The 23,294-nt window shown below is 49.8% G+C and overlaps 1 protein-coding gene across 1 annotated transcript in view; it reads left to right on the top strand.

The window, feature by feature from the left end:
• The first annotated feature begins 10,004 nt into the window (after positions 1 to 10,004).
• CHRNB3 (cholinergic receptor nicotinic beta 3 subunit) overlaps positions 10,005 to 23,294 on the top strand; it is a 39,064-nt gene continuing 25,774 nt past the window's right edge. Inside the window, exons 1-3 of the mRNA XM_074953633.1 lie at positions 10,005 to 10,189; positions 16,217 to 16,368; positions 18,207 to 18,251. Coding sequence (XP_074809734.1) covers positions 10,132 to 10,189; positions 16,217 to 16,368; positions 18,207 to 18,251 — 255 coding nt within the window. The 5' untranslated portion in view covers positions 10,005 to 10,131. The remainder of the gene's footprint in view (positions 10,190 to 16,216; positions 16,369 to 18,206; positions 18,252 to 23,294) is intronic.

The following is a 23,294-nucleotide window of genomic DNA, read 5'->3' as shown; positions in this document are numbered from 1 at the left end:
CTACCACCTCCCTAGGTAACGCATTCCAGTGTTTCACCACCCTCTTAGTGAAAAAGTTTTTCCTAATATCCAATCTAAACCTCCCCTTGGGTTAGGCATAGACATTGCATAGCATAACCTATGGCAATCACAGTGTTTAATAAGCTTTCCAAACACAGCTCAGCACACAGGCCCCGGAGCTTGCAGTTTATATCCACTGAAGTCCAAGTCACACAGTCATGGTGCTGCTGGCCTGGTGCATCTATGACACAGCCCTCACAATCTTCAAAAAGCTTTTCCCTAAGACAGTGATTAAGAACAGAATAAACAGCAACGCGTACAATAGTCCGCATGACTTTGTTACGCTCACGACGTGGCACTGGCTCAGTCAGTTCCATGCCAAGCCTCCTCCTAAACTCCTCATAGCCATCATCCTCGGAGTCCTCTTCAACATTTTGTATTGGCGTTGAGCAAAAACAAGGTGGGCCCGGTTCATCTTCGCTGCTTGGTGCAACGCTGTCCAGAGTCTCCGGGTCCTCTAGAAAGGCATCATTGAGCGGTTGAGAGATTTTTTTTCAAAAAAGAAACAGCGTAAGCACCCCACTGCTCGGTTTTTGATTTACAAAATCCCTGGTTCCTAGCCCCGTTACAACCCCATCCCGACCGTCACTTCTTAAGCATTCATTTACCTGAGCGTTCATCTTGTCCACTAGTGACTTCCCCGAGCTGCGATCACCTTCCTCCTCCCGGGGGGTGGACAACAAGAGGCCATCACGCTCATCGTGGGGCCCCACAAGCGGCTGGGTTTCAGGGTCCGGGGTATCCATCAATGGCTGGGCCAAAGGGCTCCCCTCAATTGCCCCCTCCTCCTCCTCGGAACTGTCGCTGATGTAGCGCTTTCTCCACGGTTTGTTGAAGGCCCTCGGGGCTAAAACAAAGTCCAAAGTTCTCACGGGGGTGGTGAAGGAGTCCATGTTTCCACGATTTCTAAAACACGCGCTCTTGGTAAAAGACAGCCTCTTCTGCCCGACGCTGGGCCTTATGGGGTGATGGTGCTGCGCTCTGATTGGCAGAGGGGTCATACGCCCCTCTTCTGGGTGGTTCACCCCATCCCAGAACCTGCCCTATTTTGGTCAAATCTGCTCTCGGGCCGGCCTGATTGGTAGAGGTTGGTGGGAGGAGTTGTTAGAGGGGTCACACGAATCATTTCCGGACGGGTCACCCCGCCCCCGGAACTCATCCTAATTGGTCAAATCTCCTCTTGGTCCTATCGGAACAAAACCCCTCCTGATTGGTAGCGGGGTGGGGGGAGGAGTTGTTAGAGGGGTCACAAGACCCACTTCCAGAGAGGACACCCCCACCCCGGAACTCGCCCTGATTGGTCAAAGCTCCTCTTGGGGGGGGGAAGTCCTACGGGGCGAAACCCATCCTGATTGGTAGAGGGCAGTGGGAGGAGTTGTTAGAGGGTTCACATGACATACCTTGCTTCCGGTCACGTGGCAGCCTTGACCCTGGAAGTAATACCCCATGGGGCAAGACTTCCGGTGGGGGGGGGGCAGAGGTCAAGGGGTGGGGTTAAAGGGGTCAAGGGGTGGGGTGGGTGTCACATGACACACCTTGCTTCCGGTCATGTGGCAGCCTTGACCCCGGAAGTAATAACCCATGGGGCGGGACTTCCGGTGGGCGGGGCTGAGGGGGTCAAGGGGCGGGGCTGAGGGGGTCAAGGGGCGGGGTCAGGGTTTGATTGATGGTAGGGCCCTTATACTACTCACCTACCTTGCCAAGTGGAAGAGATTTTCAACCTGGTCAGCGCAGCGCCATTCGTCCCCAGTGCTAGCCTCAGTGCCGCTCATTCTGGGCTACCTCCTCCATCTGAAGCAGCAGGGGCATTCGTTGTCATCAATAAGGGTGCACTTAGCTGCCATCTTGGCCTTCCACCTGGGCACGGAGGGCCACTTTGTGTTTGCTAACCCTATGGTCAGACAGTTCTTAAAAGGGCTCGACAGGCTATACCATAATGTGCATCAGCCTGTCCCTGCCTGGGAACCTCAACCTGGTTCTTTCTAGACTCATGGGACCCCCCTTTGAACCGTTAGCGACGTGCTCCCTGCTCTACCTCTCTTACAAGGTGGCGATAACCTCGGCCAGGAGGGTGTCTGAGCTCAGGGCCCTGATGTCAGACTGTCCCTACACCGTGTTCTGTAAGGACAAGGTGCAGCTCAGGCCTCATCCTGCTTTCCTCCTGAAGGTTGTGTTGCAGTTTCACATCAACGAGGATGTCTTTCTCCTGGTATTCTACCCTAAATCGCATTCCAGCGGCAGGGAGCAGAGGCAAGAAGGAACTGAGGGGGTGGTGGGTCGGCATGGCGCGACTCCGGGGGCGCCCAGACTGACCCGACGGATGGGAAAAATAGCCGCCTATGGGAAAAATCTTCCAGCTACTGTTCACGTGCGCATGCACGCACCTGATTGGAATGGACAAACTGTTTTTTCTTCTTCGCGTGCTTGTTCATGTCGACTCCAATCAGGTGACTCACAAGCCCAAGTTTAGGTGGTGGGGCCGGAGTTGTCCACTGATTGCAGCACTGCTTGTCCAAAGGCCGCATTATCTCTGGCCTGTTGGGTAATCGCATAGTGCGTGGCGAAAGTATGGATGGAGGACCACATCGCTGCCCTGCAGATTTCCTGAGGGGGAACCTGAGCCAGGAACGATGTTAATGAAGCCTGCGCCCTGGTGGAGTGCATAGTAATTGGAGGTGCAGCAATCACCACTCTCTTCTCCACTGTCAGTGCAGAGCTCATTTTGATGTTGCTGCACTGGAGGGCTGGGGCGAGCTCTGTACACAGATCCAGGATGTGGCCTTGCACATCCAAAAGTTCTGCAGCCACTGCTCATCCTCCTGAACCCGCATGACAATGCGACCCCACCAGTCAGCGCTTGTTTCTTGGGCCCAGAACCGGCACTCCACCATCTGCAGCTGCTCTGTGAATGCTGCCAATAACTTTGAATTGTTTCTGTGTCCCACAGCAATCTAGCCTCCAAGGAATCATCATGTTCCGCACGGCTCCTCTTGTGGCTCTGCAAATACTCTAGGATCTGGCCCCCGCAGGCTTGCAACACTCATCACAATATTTGTGAGATGTGCAGGATCCAGGCTTCTGACACAGATTGCAGACAGTGAGGGCGGATGCACAGGTTTGTGGGGATTTTGAAAAGAGACGTGAAACATTGTGGGATACAGGTGAAATTATGGGATGGAGAACACTGTATGATAGGCTGTTGACTCATTTTGGCCCCATGAGGCACTGCAAAACCTTCCCAAAACACCCTGAGCTAGGTGGTAGCAAGTTGCACAGTGGGATAGCTACCCATGATGCATGGCATTCTGCATCGATGCATGCGCTGCTAGTGAGGACGGGCACTGCTGACACAAGCAGCGTAGACACACAAAAGCGATTGAATTACTGTGCTGGCTGTATGCAGACGTAACTTAGGTTGACATAATTTTGTAGTGTGGACGTGTCCCAAAGCTACTACAGTTGGATTCCAGGAGCTGCTGCCAGCAGTGTCCCAACCCTGCCATCAGGTGGTAGTGCAGCTGCACCAAAGAAGTAAATAGGGAGGGAGGGAGGGAAGGCACAGAAAGAGAAAATAGAAAAGGAGCCAGAGAAAATAACAGGGAGCAAGAAAAGCAGTGTCAGGAGAGAAAGAAAAAAGGAGAGGGATGGTGGTGATCATGGGATGTCTCTGGGAATGGACAAGGAGACAGAGCTGGGGTATGGGTGGGTGCATGTGGAAGAAGGAAGTGTGTGTATAGTGTGTATGGGAAGGAGGGGCAGTGTGTGAGGATAGGGGAGGGGAGAAGCAGAGAGAGGGAGGGGCATGTAAGGGAGATTGCGGAGTGTGTATGGAGGATGTGGGGGTGGCAGGAGAGGATGGGGGAGGGGAGAGGGTGTATGGAAGATAGGGGAGAGGATGGAGGGGAGATGTGTAGGGAGGCTGTAGAAGCGTAGAGCACATCAGTGCGGGGAGGTGGGAATGGCAGTCCAGCCCTGCACAGCGTTATATCTTAAATGGTGTAGCTGAGAGATGCAAGGTGCCCTGCTGTAGTGTGGCGTCCTGCTTCTGATCATGACGGGGGGATGTTAGTACCTACGATACTTATTTGTGGTCGTTGCTCTTTCACTCTGTCTGTGTACCTTGGCCCATCACCTGGTCGCTGGGCACATTCACAGCAATGCCAATAACAAAGTGTATTTCATAATAATAATAAATTAATAGTGAGCTGCTCAACCAAGGGTACAGCTCTTTACACACACCCCTTTCTGCAGACAAAGTCCGGCATAATTGAATGCACCTCACACTATGCCCTGAAGACTAACAGACTTGGGATCTGCCAGACCAATGCCAGGAACAAGTCTGAAAGGTAGGAGCCCATTGCTGAGACAGTCTTTCCAATAGCCCTCAGACGTACACATCCAGGGGCTGTGAGTAAGTGCTGTGGGGCACATGATGGGACTTGGGATTGAATCCATGGCACTAATAACAAATGTCAATAACCTGCTCTAAAGATGGAGAAGGCTTCTTTCTACCTCACCCCCTGGCAGTCCCAACAGTCCCCGAAACTGTCCTCCACATTGCATCTCAGACTTCCAGTCCCTAAATTAACAGTAGTGGTACTCTGCTCTGAGCCATTTTTCACTGGCTACTGAATGGCACAGCTCTGATACCTAAGTAACCATCTGGGGGTCTCCAGGGCAGGATGTGAAAAACCCCAGAAAGCCTTCCAGACAACAGACAACCGCCCAGCCTATGGTAGACACGAACATCCCTACGAGTTCCCTGGCTGAATGGAGACTGACCCGCAGCCCCTGCCTGGAAGGAAATTACAGGATAGCTTTTAGAATGTAACCCGCATCCCAACAGGTTCCCCCAGTCAATATCCCAACAATGACAGCTGAGAATACTCAGTACCCTAAACCTACCCCCAACAACCCATCCCTCGCGCCTCTCACTCTGTGCCCCCAATCACCCCTTTTACATTAAAATCAAATTCTTAGCTCCCCAGAAATACGAGTAGTGGGGTCCTCAGGTCTGCAGCAGGGGCTGCTTGAAATACCCCTGTTTCCTAGCAGCCACAGACCCTTTAGGATGGGTTCTGGAACAGCTGCAGCTCAGATCAAGTCCTGCCGAAAGAAACCTTCTCTCCAGAAGTGGAGTGGTTCTCATGGGTTGGACACTATCAAACAGTAGCCCACAGTGTCTTCACGCTATGGAAGGGAGTTGAGGGAGGAGGAAGGGGCCCCTGCTTTGAAAATACTGTGTGTGCTGTGGGGTGGGAAAGCTACTCTCACCTCATTGTCTCTACAGGAGCTGATGCGGGGCAGCTGGAAGTACTGCTGTGGAATTGAGATAGGTTCCAGGAAGCTGCACTTGGTCTAGAGGTGCCTTACAGTCCTTTGCTGACTGGTAATGGCCCAGAGCAGCCCTGATCCTGAGAGGCTATCATGGATGTCCCTGGGGCAGGTGTTGGGACAAAGGGGGAGTCTGTTGAACTGGATTCTTCTCTGGCTCTTCTGGTGATGAGTGGGCATTGGCAGGGGGATCAAACTTCAACCCCCAAACTTCATTACAGGAGCTGCCACTCTCTTACTGGCTCTTCCTCTAAGTGGTCCCTGCGTGGTGTGGGAGAGCAGCAAGGCCCAGAGCTCCGTTATGTTTACCCATTTCACTATGACCATTCTGAGATTGTTCCCAAAACAATGTCATGATCAAACTGCATCAAAAGCCCTGGGGAGTCAAACACTATCCTGAAATGGCAGCTGAGCCCAAACGTCACTCCGAGGGCCCCTCTCTCTGGCTCTGGTCCTACAGGGAGTCCCTTCCCTACGTGAGTGAGGCAGGGAGTCTCCTGCTCTGAGTGTTAGACCTGAATAACTCTGTTCCTGTGTTATTTAGACCTGGACCTGCTGTGCTTATCCCCCTTCTGCCAGAGCATATTGCAGCCAACTCCTCTCTCCCTCTTCCTGTATCTGTCAACTACCATCCTTCAGGCTCCTCCCTGTCTAGGTTCTTCTCCAGCTGAGTCTCTCATTTCCGGTCCTCAAAACTTCTCAACCTCATCCGTGATGATTAAGGAACATAGGGATGGAAGGGACCTCCTGGGTCATCAAGTCCAATCCTCTGCTATGGCAGGCAACCCCATCATATAATCCCCTTCATAAATGTACCAACCTCCAACTTAAAACTAGTTAGGTTGTTTGCACCCACTTTTCCTATGGGGAGACTGTTCCAGAAACACACTCCTCTGATGGTTAAAAGCCTTCTTCTGATATCCAGTCTAAATCTATTCATGACCACTTTATACCTATGTGTTCCTGTGACAACATCGTCCCTTAGCTTACTCCTATGATTTTTAGAGTGCAATCATATGCCCTCTGAGCCTGCTTTTGCTACACTACACAAGCCAAGATCTCCCAGTCTCCTCTTGTAAGGTAGGCTCTCCATTCCCCTGATCATCCTAGTAGCCCTTCTTTGAACCTGTTCCAGTTTGAATGAATCTTTCTTGAACATGAGTGACCAGAACTGTAAGCAGTATTCCAGATGAGGTCTTACTCGTGCCATGTACAATTATATTAATGCTTCCCGATCTCTATTCTACATGGAAGACTGCAGCAGAGAACTGGAGGAGGAAGCTGCAGCACTTGCAAATATTTTTGGACCAGGAACAGAACAGAGAAACCAGAGAGGGCAAGATCCTTCACACTACTATATGTGGCAAGCCCAGGGGCATGGGGGGTGCGCAGTATAAGTCAGCGAAAGCATGAATGGGGCTGCAAACTGCTAGACAAAGGTCATTAAAAATGTCAAGAACACAGAACCACACAGAAATGTTACTTGATAAAGACACATTTTCTTTAAAGGGAAACTAACTGCCAGATAAGATAATTGATCATTATGTTTTAAACCTGTGTAATAAGGCTAAATCATGTGAACAATTAACAGGCTAATGAGAACCCAGATTATTTCTGGTATAACTGATAACCAGTTCAAAGCAAAGTTATTGCAAGAAATTGACTTGAATTTGCAAAGGTTTGATACTTGTGAAAACCAAGCTTCCCAACTTCAAGTTAACCAAGAGGGAAAGAGAACTGAAGTGCATCTAATTATAAATGCAGTCCATGCATAAAGACAGACTGCAAGGGTAAGCAAATAACAAAAATCAAATATGTTTGCAACACAGGAGGAGGCAATTGCAAAACAACCCAAAGACAGCTAGCAAAAAGGGTGTGATAAATGTGCTGTGAAAGCAACCATTTAGCAAAAGTGCATCTCTCGCCGCACAAGTTGCAAAGAAATACAAAAGCAGAATGCGTGCCCGAATATAAGACTGGAGAACAAAGCTCTGACGAGGATGCAGAAGACTGCTGGGACTTCTCATACCACTACAAAGCCAGGTTCCACAACAGATGGGCTTGTGGCTTTGGCAATAAATCAACAAAAAATGCATTTCAGAATACATACTGGAGTGGACTGCAAAATAATCACAGTAGGCATGTACAAAAGGGTTAGTGACTGCCCAACGTTAAAGTCCAAATCTAAGGTTCTCCCATAAAGCAGTGACCACACCATTCCACGTGTCGAAGCCACACTGGCAAGTCTGTTACAGATACCAGTTTGAAGTAATGGAACAGGGAGTCCCATGAATGCTTGAGTTGAAAAGCAACCTGCAAAATGCAGATAATCAAATGGGGGTATAACTTGCCTGTTGAATGGGATGCAAAAGATGTTCTTAAAGAACTTGGTAAGCTGTTTAACAGACTGGGATACAAAGAGGATATAACCCACCTCACTGATATAAATCTGAGCATGCTGCCAAAAAGACAGACACCATGAAAAGTCCCATTAGCATCAAGAAGTAAAAAGATGACCTTGGCCAGATGGTAAATTAAGATGTTATAGGGTTACCAGGCTAGTCAATGCTCTCAAGTTACAGTGGGGGAGATCTAGGTTGGATATTAGGAAACACTTTCACTAGGAGGGTGGTGAAGCACTGGAATGGGTTACCTAGGGAAGTGGTGGAATCTCCATCCTTAGAGGTTTTTAAGGCCTGGCTTGACAAAGCCTTTGCTGGGATGATTTAGTTGGGGATTGGTCCTGCTTTGAACAGGGGATTGGACTAGATGACATCCTGAGGTCTCTTCCAACCCTAATATTCTATGATTCTATACAACTAAATCAGTCAAGGATCTGAATAGCTCCAAAAGCTTCTACTATGGCCATCAAAGACTATCAGTATCCCACGAGAACAGCTGAGGGGGTCATATCTAGATTTCAAACCAGAAATGTATTTTCAAATTTGGATGCAAGCCAAGTGTTTTGGCCGGTCCATCTTGCGATAGCAAGGGCAAAACTCTGCACTTTAAACTCCACTTTTTCTAGATATATGTTTAAGTGACTTCCATTCGGGGTGCCTGAGGGAGGAATGGGGTGGGAAAATGAACATTGAGGGTGAATGGGCCTGATCCAAAGCCCATTTGAAGTAATTGATTTCCATTAGATTAGGTCCAATACTAGGAAGAATGAGATTTAGAAACTTGTTCAATAGGCTCCCCATGGAACTGCTACAAGCCCCATCAGTTTAGTTATTTAACACTAGACCCTGAGGACACTGGGGGAAACAATCCTATACTCACAGTAATGTTGGTCTGTCAGGGACCTCGAGAGGTCATCTGGTCTAGCCCCCTGCACTGAGGTAGTTCCAAGTAAACCTAGACCAGTGGTTTCCAAACTTCTTTTTCTGGCGACCCAGTTGAAGAAAATTGTTGATGCCTGTGACCCAATGGAGCTGGGGATGATGGGTTTGGGATGTGGGAGGCGCTCTGGGCTAGGGCAGAGGGTTTGGGTGTGCGGGTGAGGGCTGCGGGGTGGGGCTGGGAATGAGGGGTTCAGGGTGTGGGAGGGGGCTCTGGGCTGGGGCGGGGGTTGGAGTGCGGGAGGGGATCAGGGCTCTGGGCTGGGGGTGCAGGCTTTGGGGTGGGGCTGGGGATAAGGGGTTTGGGGTGCCCGTCCTGGCATCGTGGACTGCGCTGCGCCCCGGAAGCAGCCAGCAGCAGGTCCGGCTTCTAGGTGGAGGCGCGCAAGCAGCTCCCCATGGCTCTCGCCCACAGGCACCACCGCGCAGCTTCCATTGGCCGGTTCTGGCCAGTGGGAGTGTGGACCCAGGCGGAGGCCCCCCTGCCTAGGAGCTAGACCTGCTGCTGGCCACTTCCGGGGTGCAGCGCCGTGTCAGAACAGGTAGGGACTCGCCTGCTTTAGCCGGGCAGCACCGCTGACGGGACTTTTAATGGCCCAGTCGGCGGTGCCGACCAGAGCTGCCGTGACCCAGTCCCTTCCATTCCGTGACCCACTACTGGGTCGCGACCCACAGTTTGAAAACCGCTGACCTAGACCATCCCTGACAGGTGTTTGCCTAACCTGTTTTTACAAACATCCAATCATGGAGATTCCCCAGCCTCCTTTGGAAGCCCGTTCCAGTGCTGAACTACCCTTAGAAAGTTTTTCCTAATATCTGACCTTAATCTCCCTTGCTGCAGATTAAGCCCAGTACTACTTGTCCTACCTTCAGTGGACACGAAGAACAATTGATCACTGTCCTCTTCCTAACAATTTATTATGAATTAAGAGACAGTTAGCATGTCCAGCCACAGCCTTCTTTTCTCTCGATTAAACATGCCCTTTCTTTCAACCCTTCCTGCACGGGGAAAGTGCGACCTTTTCCATCCCTGATGTTTATGATTTAGTGGTAAAAGATATATTTGTGGAATATTTGTATTATGGTCTGTCTTGGCTGTCTACCACTTACATTTTTTCTGACTTCATGCTGATTTATAGCAGGCTAGCACTGGTTATAATATAAAGAGTAAATGTCTCGGAGTTTAGGACCCAGAGATATTTTTCAGACTTACAGGCTGTGACAGCTGACTGAAAATCAATGAAGCATACTTTAAAAAGCTTCCTAGTGATGCAAGATTAGGCTTGGAATGCACTATCCTTCTTTGCAGACACTCTTATCCTTCATGCTTTCTAGCTAGTTCGTGTTAACTCAGTTCTAGGCTGGAATCTGTTCGCTTGTGAAAACAAAAGCTGCCATGCTGCTGCTGCTAGACCTTACTATGGTGCCCCTCATTCTCTGCGTTAGCAACTCAGGTAAGTGCGATTTCTTCCTTTCCCACGGTCAACGTCAGAAATGCAGATCTCTGTCTGTAACACAGGTCGGTGTCTGCTTGCTGAAGTTAGGCATTAGCATTCGTTGTTCTAATATTTATTCTACTTCCTTTTAAAACAACTCTGACTTGTAAAACATGGTTATATTTGTTCCTACATTTAAAAGCCTTTTAGACATGAGGCAATGAAGTTACTGGTAGATATTACTGGAGCAGAGGAGAAATGAAGAGTAACTAAAATAGCAGAGCCACTTTCTACTCAGAAAGGTGCATCTTGGATTTAGTGCCCAGTCCCACAAAATATTTGACAGTTGAGAAGAAAAGTAGTGTTTTTATGAGTGTGTGAGGGAGAGAGAGAGAGAGAGAGAATGATGCTAAAGAAGAGACAATCCCCAGCATTGAGATGAACACCTAGCCGATCAAGTGAAAAGACGAAAGGCAAAAGGTACTGTTTGTGTATTTCTTCCAGTGAACATCATGTGTAGAAAGCTCCCTCCACCATCAATGCCAGAGCTTTTTCTATTCATTTATCAACTCTTTTGCCAGTAGGATCAGAAACCACAAACCACTATAAACGAGGAAAAGTTAACGAGGGGAGATATTAAGTGGTATGGCAAGCGTGATGAATTCATCATACACACAATAAATGTGGTGATGAGCACTGAAACTTACACACACACACACACACGAATCAATGACATTGGAGATGGGTCTGACCTACAGCTTCTGATAATCTTGTTCATCTTTCTTCAAGGGCAACGTTGCTTCTTTCAGTGTATTCCCCACTGCTTCATCTAGTCTTGTTGTAAAAGATTCTAGCCTAAAGTCTTCTCACATTTCTTTGGGGAGATGAGATCACGGCAGAACAGACCTCACTGGAAGGACTTTTTCCCAGCTATTCAGCCTACATGTTTTCTGTACTCAGTTTTACCCCATTTCTCTTAGTTCCCTAAACAGCCTTTTTCCTTCTTTAGGGCTTTAGGGATGCCTGTTAGGCACAGCCTGGAGGAGGGGGGCCCCGCAATACCTGGAGACATTGTGTAGAGAGTAGCCCTTGCACCAGGAGGAGCATGCCTGTGATTTTATGGGATGCAGACTGCTCACCCCATGCCTATGGAGGGGGCAGGGCCATAGCATTGCCTCTTCCTTGCCCCACTCTCCTGCATTTGGGGACCAATTTATTCCCAGTGGATAACTGATGTCACCATTTACACCACAGCTGAATTTGGCCCGATAGATCTTTCGTGGCTCTGTTTCTGGGGACCCCACTTCTTTCCTTTCTGCATCTCCTCTATTGATCATGCTCTTCAAGGCTCAACATAATCCAGCTGTAAGAATCATCCCACCAAGTTTCCATTATGCCTCCCAGATCGGAGTCAGGGCCTATGTACTCTGTGACATAGGTTCTATGAAAACTGCTTCCTCTTCTCTACTGATTCTGTGGCATAGGGACATTTCTGAGCCAGCTTCAGGGGCGGGTTGTATTACATTAAATCAGGAAAGGGATAAGGGATGTTGTTCATTATTTTCCAGTTAAATCTAACACACTTCCCAGGTTTGGGATGTTTTCTGGTTTACGGCCTCCCCCAGGTTGTCCCTCTGCTGGGAGATTTTGCTGGCAATTCACCACTGCAGCATTTGTCAGGGGAAAGCTGGAGGGCTGGGCAGCTAGAGACTCTGGTCCCTGGGAACAGTGGGAGGCAGTTTGGGTTTGGGGCACTCAGATTCAATGAGGCTTTTGGCAGCGGGCATGGGAAAGGGAGTGAGCAGGCATTTGGAGGAGAGGGCTTGACATTGTAGAGGTAGAGTCTAGTCCTTACTCCAGCGTGTGGTGGTGGGGCCAGCCAGCTGGGGATGAGCATGGTGAAATGCCCTGGTAGCACAGAGACAGCTACACCAGCTAAATACCACTTTCTCCCCCTCAACAGGGAGGGGGGTTATGCCAGGGGCAGCAGGGAGTGCAGTGATCTGGACGGAGAGAGCAGTATGGGGAGAGAGAGACTGGTGTGTTCCAGAACGTCCTAGCTGGTGTAACAGCCCCTATGGGCTGTTACAAACTGGCAAAACTTAGAGCAGCCCAGAGGCTGCTCTAAATTGTGTGTGTGTGTGTGTGTGCGCGCGCGCGCGCGCGCACGCACGTGTGCCAAACTGGCTCCTTTGTCTCAGTGCAGAGAAGGTGGAAAAGTGGCCAAAAGCCACCTGGTCCATGTATCGTCGTCCCCATCGCCCTCCCCCCCCCCGTTCAACTGTGCTCTGTCTCCTGAACCAGCTTCTCCGCTCCAGCTCCATATCTATATCCAACAATGAAGGACAGGCACAGGAGCTGGGAAGTTTCTGCTCAGAATCAGCAGTGAAACAGTCAACAGCGTTACCATGTTGCAGTGTTATTGTTAGGCTCCAGAGTCAAGAACCTACCTGAGATGAATGGGGCATTTCCCATCCTCACAGGCTCTGAAGTTGTAGATGTAGGATGAGTGTTACATGGGTATATGTCCAGTTCCAGGCTGGGAGTAACCACAGGGGTTAGAAAATGGATTTGTTTATGTGAAAGCTCAGATCCCGGAGCATGTTTCTGCTGCAGCTGGTTCCTAGGCCTTACTTGCCCTCACCCTAGCCTTATTCCCAGCACACCCTGTCCATTGGCCTCACACACATGTATAAGCAGAGATTCCAGTCTATTCATATGTGTTTGCTGCAGGGCGTTACTATCTTCCGCCTCCAGATTGCACTCTGAATGCACTGCCAGGCTCCGGGATGGAAGGGAATCCGCTCCCTCTCCCTTTGTTTAGATGCTACCTAACGAATGCTGACAGGTCAAACTCAGGAGACTGCCACACCGTCTGCTTCAGTGGAAGGTGTTGCGTAATCAGCACCTTTAATCCATTGACCATTGTCTAGCCGCCATGAAAGGACTCCCTTTTCTGTATCAGCCGCGGGGGCACGGACATTGCCCTGCTGAAATGTCTCTGATGTCTAGTGAGTATTTCCTGACAATCACAGCCCAGATGGGCCTGGCTGCAGCACGAGTTCTCAGGGTGGCGCCTCCTCCCCTAGTCTCGTGCACCTTATAGGAGGCCAGGCGCTACAGCAAGGCAGCCCCGCCCAGCCACCCAGCGGGGCGCTCGGGAGGAGCCCGCTGCTCGCCGGGCGAGCAGAGCTCCAGCTCCAGCTTTTAGCTCAGGCAGTAGATCTACAGGCTCCAGGCAGGGGCGGCGAGTTCTGCCTCCACCTGGCGCCTTAGCACCGGCAATATTCAGAGCCCAGGGGCCCGGCTCCACCCGACCCCACCTGCTGCCTCCCCGGGCCCTGGAGCAGAGCGTCCCTGCCCTGCCCTGCCCCGCCCCGCAGCTCCATGCTGCCTCCCTGCAGCAACTGCAGGGTCCTAGCGCCCCCAGCTCCCCTGCCAGGGCAGACTGACTGAGCCTGCCCTTCCCCCTCACACCTTCCCTTTTCCGGCGGGACCCTCCTCCAGCACGGGGCCCCCCCGCCTGCAGTCACCGCTCCTGCCCCATGCTGGGCAAGGGGCAGCCCCGTCCCTCGCCCCCAGTGAGGCTACAGGCAGGGGCGACAGCAGGGGAGGAGGCGCACGCAGCTCCCCCCAGCACCCACCACGGGGGAGGCGAGGGAGATTCCTGGGCCTGAGAGGGGCCCTAGGATCACATGCAGTGACAGTGGTGGGGGTGAGTGTGCTTCTGGGGGGGCAGGAAAGGGGGGCTCCTCCCCCAGAGCTCGCTGCTGCTGCCAGGGAAAGGGCTGGGGGGAGTCCTCCTCTCTGTTCCCTGTCCTGGAGCAGCCTGTCTGCACCCCAAACTCACCCCCAGCCCCACCCCACCCCACCCCACAGCCCACACCCCCAGCCAGAGCTTTCACCCCCCACCGCACCCTCAACCCCAGCCCTGAGCCCCTCCAGCACCCCGAACACCTTATCCCCAGTCCCAACCAGAGCCCTCATCCCCCCACACCCAACCCTCTGCCCCAGCCCTGAGCCCCCTCCAACACCACGAACACCTTATCCCCAGTCCCAGCCAGAGCCCTCATCCCCCCACACCCCAACCCTCTGCCCCAGCCCTGAGCCTCTCTAACCCCCGAAACCCCCCAGCCCCAGACAGACCCCTCATCCCCCCACACTCCTACTCTCACTCTGAGCCCCTCCCACACCACAAACCCCTCATCTCCAGCCCCAGCCAGAGCCCTCATCCCCCTGCACTCCAACCCTCTGCCTCAGCCCTGAGCCCGCTCCAACACCACAAACCCCTCATCTCCAGCCCCAGCCAGAGCCCTCATCCCCCGGCACTCCAACCCTCTGCCTCAGCCCTGAGCCTAACCCCCGAAACCCCCCAGCCCCAGACAGAGCCCTCACCCCCCCCACACTCCTACTCTCACCCTGAGCCCCTCCCACACGCCAAACCCCTCATTCCCAGCCCCGGACAGAGCCCTCCCCTCCTACACCCATACTCTTGCCCTGAGCCCCTCCCATCCCCCAAACCTCTCATCTGCAGCCATACCCCACAGCCCTCACCCTGCACCCACTCCCTTCGCACCCCCTCCCATCCCCAAACCCCAATCCCCTGCCCCAGCCTAGGGCCTGCACCCCAGACCTCATCCCCCACCCAAACTCCCTCCCAGAGCCTTGGGCAGGTGGGGAGAGGAGTTGGGGGGGCAGAGTTTGGGCAGGGGCGGGTTCTGGACACCACCAAAATTTCTACAAACCTGCCACCCCTGCCCCGGTTCAGTTCCGGGTGCTGCATTACACCTGTACTCAGGGTCTCCCAGTGACTGCTCCTTCCCAATGCCTTGTGGGCCCCCAAAGCAGGAAGGGAGCAGGCAAAGCAAAGCCCTGCTCCTCTCTGCAGCCCACAGACCTGGACAGGTATGGGCGGGGAGATCCAGCAACACCAGCCAGAGGGCTGGTGCAACATGAGTTCAGGGTGGGATTTTACCACATGGGTCTTCAAGAGGAAAAGGAAACACCAGTCTCTCCTTCAAGTGCTGTCTGTGTGACTACCAACTTCTCCTGGAGAAACGGGGTGGCCTGGGGCTGGAAGGCAGATGGCAGCTCAAAGGGCTGGAGACACAGCTGGCAGAGGGATGCGAAGTAGTGGAGAGCCCAAACTTCCAAGCGCCGTGTAGAATGGATGGATCTAACCTTCCCCCAGAGCATGGTTACTTCCTGGGTCAGGGTCCTTCATAGAGTTTCTGCCCCCTGGCCAGGAGAAGTATGTCCACACTGGGGATCAGAACCCGGTGGGGAGGAGGAGATGGAAATGGTAGCTTCCTGCATAGCAGATTCATCACAAAACACAACCATGCAATCACCGTTCTCTCTAAGCTGTGGGCGTGTGCGCATGCACACAGATCCTAAACCCTGCGCACATGGTGAAACACCACGCACACAAAAATTTGCACAGAAGCACAACAATATGCACAGAAGAAATTTGTTGCACACACGGCCTGTCAAAAATAAATTACTCCATGTATGCACTCAGTTTCAAAAGGTCCATGTGAGCAAAATGAGACTGAGGCTCTGTAAACAGCATGTCCTACTTATAGCTGATCAAACGCCTCTATGAGGTAGATCAGTCTACCTGGAGTACAAGGTGACCAGGGAGCCCCCAAGTCATGTATTACAAAAAAGTGTGATTTCTTCCCGAGGCAACATATTGATTTGGATTTTCACTGCTTTACAATGAGAGGCCCATCTGATGTTCTGGCACCCTTGATGATCTTTTAAAAATATACTAATAAACAATAAACACCTAATCAAATCAGGATAACCCAATGACAGACTAAATATAACAAAATCCCCATTTGAGCTGACTAATTGTACTTCTCTCCTTCCTTGGCTCTATTGAGAGACTGTAAATTTAATCCCTATCTGACAAGGTTTTGCCTGAGGCAGATTTTCCTGTTTTCATTGATGATGGTTATCTTTCCTCTTACTCTTTTCAACTCACAGGACACCTTGCGTTGCACTTTCACATACACCCACATTCTCTTTGTCTCCTTTTAGCTGTTGCTGGGCTCAGTTTGATTGCTGAAAACGAAGATGCCCTCCTGAGACACTTATTTCATGGGTACCAGAAATGGGTCCGACCTGTTGAATACTCCAACGATACAATAAAAGTCCTTTTTGGCTTAAAGATATCTCAGCTTGTGGATGTGGTAAGTAAGCTGTAGGACCTTTAACAAAGAGAAAACCTACACCTGCAAACTCATGTTGTGGTAAACAATTTTTTAATGTTTGTATCATTTTTCATGGCAAATTTTAGGGGACTAGGATCTGGAAGAGCTTAGTCCATTAACCTTTCATCTTATGATACGGGATGCATAATGGAGTTGTCAGACAGTTGCATGTCAATTGTTGGATAGAGATATGACAACTTACCCCCTGCGATCCCGGTCTACCCAATTTCTGCTCCTAGGATGGTGTTGCATCTTGCTACTCTGTAACAAGCATAAAAGACCCTCCTCCAATATTGTCTCACTGTTTCTTTGTATTCCCCCTTTGGTCTGTCTGTATCTATTGTGTTGTGCACAGATTGTAAACTCCTTGGGGCAAGGGAACATTTTTTTATTCTGTGCTTGTATATTGCTTAGTGTAATGAGGCTCTAGTCCGTGATTGGGGCTCTTAGATACTATGGGTTGTACAAATAATAAATGGTAATAAAGTGTGCTAGGCACTTCACAAGCAGAGAGTAATAGATAGTCCCTGCTCTGATGAGTTTACCATCTAATAGAAAGACACCCAAGGGGAGGAGAATGGAATAGAGCTTACAAATGAGGTTGCTCTTCATGTTATGAAGTGAATCTTAATGCTGGTTGACATTTTTTGAATTTAAATGAAATTTCTAACGTCTAAATTTTGAAATTAAAAAGAAATTAGGAAAAATTTCATCAAACTTTTCCCAATTTCCTCCTGCCCATTTTCCAACTCTCCTGCTGGCTGATGTTTTTCAATTTTCAAAATTTCAACATTTTGAAACTCTAAAAAAAGGGGAAAGTGAATTAAAAAAAATCCCCCCTTTTCTTCAACCAGTTTAATGAAATATCACCACCAGCAACCCTCAAATGTTTGTAATATAAATGTTGGGCACAACTCATGTCTGGACACAGCTGGCAACCAAAATAAGAAGCCAGACGTGAAGCAGAAACTTTTTTTTCACCCTAAAAATTATTTTTCTGCCCATCCATAAAACACTGTAATGCACGAGTGAGTTTGCAGCATGCTGGAGAACCTCAACATGCATGGGAACATGGTCCCAGAATTACTTCTGCATAGTAGCTGCTGGAAAGTCCAAGAAATGAGCCCACTGGATCACATTTATGCCCACATCTTCTCAGACACCCTCATTCTCCACCTACATCCCCATGCTCCTATGGTAAGGTGCAGTTGTGCAAGGGAGTTCTCTGATTTATTCCCTCTCAGCACGGAGCGCTGCACTAGTACTTAACTCCACTGGCCTAGGCCCACTTGCTTGTACTAGAGTCTAAAATAAAGGTAGTTCAGACTGTGGCTATTTTTTTCCTCTCCCTCTATTTCAAAGTAAGCAGCACAGTCCACAAAACCCTTTGCTTTCTAAAGCTGGTGTTCATGCACATTTTGCTTCAATTTCTGTAGAAGAAAATTCTTTCCCAGAGTTGCATTCATGTGTTACTAGGAGCCTCCAGGCAGTGCTTTCATTGACTTCAGTGGGAGTTGTGTGGGCTAACAGGCGGCAGGACTGGGCGCTAAGTGCTCGGGCTGCAATCCCATTGAAAATCAATGAGTTGGGCATCTGATTCCTGGGAGCGTTTTGAAAACCCCAACTGACGTTTTTAAAAGTGCTCAGAATCCAGGGGCTCCTGATGTGACCTTGGTGCTGAGATCTTTGGAAAATCGGACCCTAATGCTATAGGCCGATCCTCAGATTTCTAAAGGAACTGAAATCCATTCAGTCAGACATCAGTATGGGAACCATTTATTTGGATATTTTTAATTTCAATTTTCTTGTCTCCCTAGGATGAAAAGAATCAGCTGATGACAACAAATGTGTGGCTGAAACAGGTAAAACAGACCATTACATTACATGTTGAGTTGTTTGGTGGCAGGGGGGAATACCAGGCAAGCAGACCTCGCTCCCCCCTCTCTGTGGTTGGAGTCACCATTTGATCAGGAGAGTAATGGGGTTCTTACCCTCCAGGCCTGAATAAGGCCAGCGTGGCTCTTCATGAAGTTTTTGTTTCCCTGCTCTGATACTCAAATCACCCCAAAGGGGCTTCTGAGGAATGGAGATTCTGGACCACATGCCTACCTGTTTTCCAGCATTTGACTACAAGCCGGCAAACACAATCATGTGATCTTCCTTTTCCGTCCTGCACTTATGCCAGCTGTCTGTTAGAACAACCTCTTACTCCGCTGCAGAGAACTGAGCCAGGCCTCAGTGCGCAGTGTAGCAGCCCTGAGGGACTATTATGTCTCACTCTTAGAAGGCATTAGAGTGATTGGCACTATCCTCTAGCCATGGGGTCCCTTTCTCAGCAAGATCAAACAGAGGTGCAAAAAACAAACAGTCAACAGATTTCCAAAGTAATTACAATGCCTGGGATTTAAATTCATCATCCTTTTATAATGTGCTTGTCCTGGGGGGACATTGTTCACTGGAATGACATATCATATACAAACTGAACCAAAGAGCTATACGTTTAACCATTATTTAACCACCTTCTCCCTAACTCCCAAAGAACTTAGTGTTTTGTTTAGTCAATTTTATTGGTTCATAGACATCATGACAATTATAACTAGTATCCAATCCATTACTGCATCCTGTAAACGTAAGTAGCACCTGGCTCCAGTGAGAGTTAAAGCAACTGTGTGATTAGTGTAATTTAAGCAACTGGCACAGAGTTTCAGATAGAAACTCTATAACTTTCAGTTGTTTGATTTGCTGGTTGAGGACTATTTGATGCCTGAAGAATTTCTAAGTGCCAATGTTGAGACTGAAAACAATAAAGATCAAGTAACAGCCTTCAAATAGGATGAGTGGGGGCAAACAACCTAATTAGTTTTAAGACAGAGCTTGATAAATTTATGAACAGGATTATATGATAGGGTTGCCTGCAGTACCATTGGTCTGGACTTAACGACCCAGGAAGTCCCTTCCTGGCCTATGTCCTATGTGCCTAAGTGAACAGAAAATAAATGGGAAATCTAGGCGAGTTTTCACACATGGATACTTTGGGCATCTCATTCCAACAGTTGGATGCTTAGGTTGGCACATAGGTGCACAAACTGGACATTCAGATGCCTAGTCTGATGTGAGCATCCAATGTTGGGATTTGGATACCCCATTAAGGTTTGAAAGATTGGGATCCACATGTCATACGATCCGTGGCTGTTGCTATTAGTTTTAAAAAGGGCAAAATGAGATCACAAATTTTAACAGGGCAAATGTTGATAACATTAAGGTAAATTAAATGATCAATTGGGATGGTGGAAAGTGAAAAAAAAAATCAATCAGATACTATACTGCTGAGGATACAGGGACTGCAAACATGTGGATAGGTAGTTCTGGACAACACATTAGACGTCGGGGCAAAGGGTTATTATAAAGGCACCATTTCTGGTCAGTTTTGACTCTCCTTTGCTGAGCTAGTTCTTGGGTGTATCAGGGGAGTTGCTTAGACTTCTTGTTGAAAATTGTGACATAAGAAGATATGGATTCTGACGTGGTCTGTCTGGTTAAACGCTGCAAGGACATTCTGTGACTTTTAGTTGACTGCCAGAAAGGTATCGGTGAGAAGAACCAGGATTCAGGAAGGAGTGTGAAAGTCAGGCACTTTTTGATAAAATTATAGAAATTAGAGTTGGAAAAGGCCAACAGATCATCTTGTCTGTAACCTTCATTTGTATCAGGCCTGGGTCCAGTGGGCAATAACAATAGCATTTATAGCTATTGTGTGCTTGGGCTAACTTTCTGAGTGTTGGGTGCTGCCTCTAGAGAATCATACATGTGATGTAACAAGCAAAATACAACCCCTAGAAGTAGGGGTCAGACGCAGCCCTCTGACAGATCAAAGGGAAGAGAATGGATCTGGGGTCACAGAGGGGCTTTAAAATGACAGCGGCAAAGAGCAATGTGCCTCCCACATCACATTTATCCTAGGTGTTTGCAGCAGGTGCCAGGAGAGTCCATACCACTGAAAAATCCCTGGTGTTCATGTGAGCTGTTCACCGTGCAAGTCCCCAGGCTGTATGTATTAGCACTTGTACCATGATGCACAACTGTTCACATGGGCAGCAGGTATTAAAGGCCAGGGGAGGCTGAGCCTCCCCAAACAGCTCTGTGTTTGGGGAGGCTCCACCTCCAGGGAAGCATGAGGGGGCCCTGGGTGGCTGGAGGGTGAGTTGGGGCAGCAGCCTCCCAGCTGCGCCAGGAGGAGGGGTGGGGCAGAACCTGGGCGGAGAAGACGACAGTCCGGCTGCGGCAACAATCGCTGCAACTTTGTATCCAGGAGCAAAACTTTTTGCATCCATGTGGGGTGGGGGACTGGGTTGGGGATGACTGCGGGAAGCCGGGCTGGGAAGGGAAAATGGGGGGCAGGCAGAGGTAGGCAAGGACAGCTTGGGGGGGAAGGAGCCAAGCGGGGGGGGTGGGGGCACATTGCTGGGAAGACTGCTGAAGGGAAGACTCGAGATTGGACTCAGGATCCAGCCACCGCTGGTCCAACATCTGCAGCAAAGGCACTGGCAGCCCCCGCTGGGTGCCGGCCAGGCTTCGTTGGGGTCTGCCAGGGAGGAGAAGGTCAGGGTAGGTCTGGGGGAAGGGAGGGTGTTTTGGTGACAGCACTGGCCTGGTGGGGGCATATTTTAGGCTATTTTGTGTAACCCTCCTGCCCGTCAGAGTTGGCAGCAACAAGGACCGGGTTCAGTATCTAGGGGTTCCGTTTCAATAACAACACAAACCGGCTCGAGCCCCCACCCAATGACCCGGGACAATTACATACCACCCCCCTGGGCGCCTCTAAGAGGTGATACTTCTCCTCTCGCAAGCACAGAGTCCAAGTGTAGCAAAAGCCTTTTAATAAAGGAGGGAAACTATGCAGCATTATGTTGGGGAAACACCACAAACAGGATTCATAACACCAACCATGAGCAAAAGACCCACACCCAAGTAAGTTTGGCAGTGTCCTTTTCCACTCAGGGTCTTGAGTCCAGCAACCCAATAGTCACCCCCGCACAGTTTCTGTCCTTGGTCAGTGCAGCCCCCCAGGGTTCAGAAGTTCATCTGCAGAGTTTACCTCCCAGCCTTGGTGGAAGTGGAGGGAGGTATGGGGGGGCATCTTACATGCTCCGCTGCTCGGGTCTACGGCCTAGTGCCACACCTCTCCATGGGGTTCTGCTGCAGTCTTCACCACCAGCCGCGCCTCTCCGCTCTGCTCTCCATGCTAGCCATCCTGCTGTCCTCTCACCAACTTGTCTTCAGCCCCCCCCTTAACACAGCTCTCAACAACTTCAGCTCTTTAGTGATTTCAGCTTTCAGTGATTTTTAGCTGGTAGTAGGGGAGCCTCAGTGCTGGTGCACCACTAGCCCAAAGTCAGTCTAATGCTTAGACCTAGGTATCAGTGATTTCAGCTCTGCGGCATGTAACAAGACTCCTAATGCAGCCAAAGTTAGCTCTGTTGTTACACCATGGAGAGGCGTCCATGTGGTGTTTGGGACCCTCAGAAGGGGACTCACATACCTGTCCCCCAGCCTCTCTCAATTCACTGGGACCCATGTCCCTTGCCTAGCGAGTGTTACTTAGTTGAGGGCAAGTCCCTCTGTCATAAAATACCAAGTACAATTCTACTGTCCTTGATTCAGATAACCAGGATAACAACGCTTTATTACTCCTGCCCCAATAATAGAGAGACTGGGGATCCTACAGCAGCCAAAGTGACCATTTGGGCAAGCAGTCCATCATCCAGGCAGGGTGGGTGTGCCCATGCAAACATGAGTGCCCATGCAAACGAGATCAGCCCCTGAAGTCCTTTTCCACGGCTCACCACCAGATGTCAGGGTAGAGCTCATTCTGACTCTGCTTACATTTGATTTGGGGCTGGTGGCTGTTCTTTGGGGTTATGTGGCTGATCTCATTCGGGGATTTTCACTGGTATTTGGAGATAGTTTGGGGGTGATGGGATGATTGTAGGCTAGTAGTTGTGGGGTGGGGATGTGTTGCTGTTGGGACTGTTGTACAGGGAATAGTGATGGAGTCTCACCAGAGGATTTATTTATGTTCACTAATAATAATCCTTGACCTGCTGCTTACAAACAGTGAAGAATTGGTAGGGGAAGTAGAAGTGGGTGGCAACCTAATAGCAGTGACCATGAGATGGTTGAGTTCAGGATCCTGAAAAAAGGAAGAAAGGAGAGTAGCAAAATATGGATCCCGGACTTCAGAAAAGCAGACTTAGACTCCCTTAAAGAACTGATGGGCAGGATCCCCTGGGAGGCTAATATGAGGGGGCAAGGAGTCCAGGAGAGCTGGCTGTATTTTAAAGAAGCCTTATTGAGGGTGCAGGAACAAACCATCCCGAAGTGCAGAAAGAATAGCAAATATGGCAGGCAACCAACTTGGCTTAACAGTGAAATCTTCGGTGAGCTTAAACTCAGAAAGGAAGCTTACAAGAAGTGGAAATTTGGACAGATGACTAGGGAGGACTATAAAAATATTGCTCGAGTGTGCAGGGGTTTAATCAGGAAGGCCAAAAAAGAACTGGAGTTGCAGCTAGCAAGGGATGTGAAGGGTAACAAGAAGGGTTTCTACAGGTATGTTAGCAACAAGAAGGTGATCAGGGAAAGTGTGGGCCCCTTACTTAATGGGGGAGGCAACCTAGTGACATATGATGTGGAAAAAGCTGAAGTACTCAATGCTTTTTTTGCCTTGGTCGTCACAGACAAGGTCAGCTCCCAGACTGCTGCACTGGGCAACACAGCATGGGGAGTAGGTGAGCAGCCCTCAGTGGTGAAAGAACAGGTTCAGGACTATTTAGAAAAGCTGGACACGCACAAGTCCATGGATCCGATCTAATGCATCCGAGGGTGCTGAGGGAGTTGGCTGATGT

Source organism: Natator depressus, chromosome 5 (genome assembly GCF_965152275.1).
Source record: "Natator depressus isolate rNatDep1 chromosome 5, rNatDep2.hap1, whole genome shotgun sequence".
Taxonomy (NCBI): Eukaryota; Metazoa; Chordata; order Testudines; family Cheloniidae; genus Natator; species Natator depressus.
This window is presented reverse-complemented; position numbering and strand designations above follow the sequence as displayed.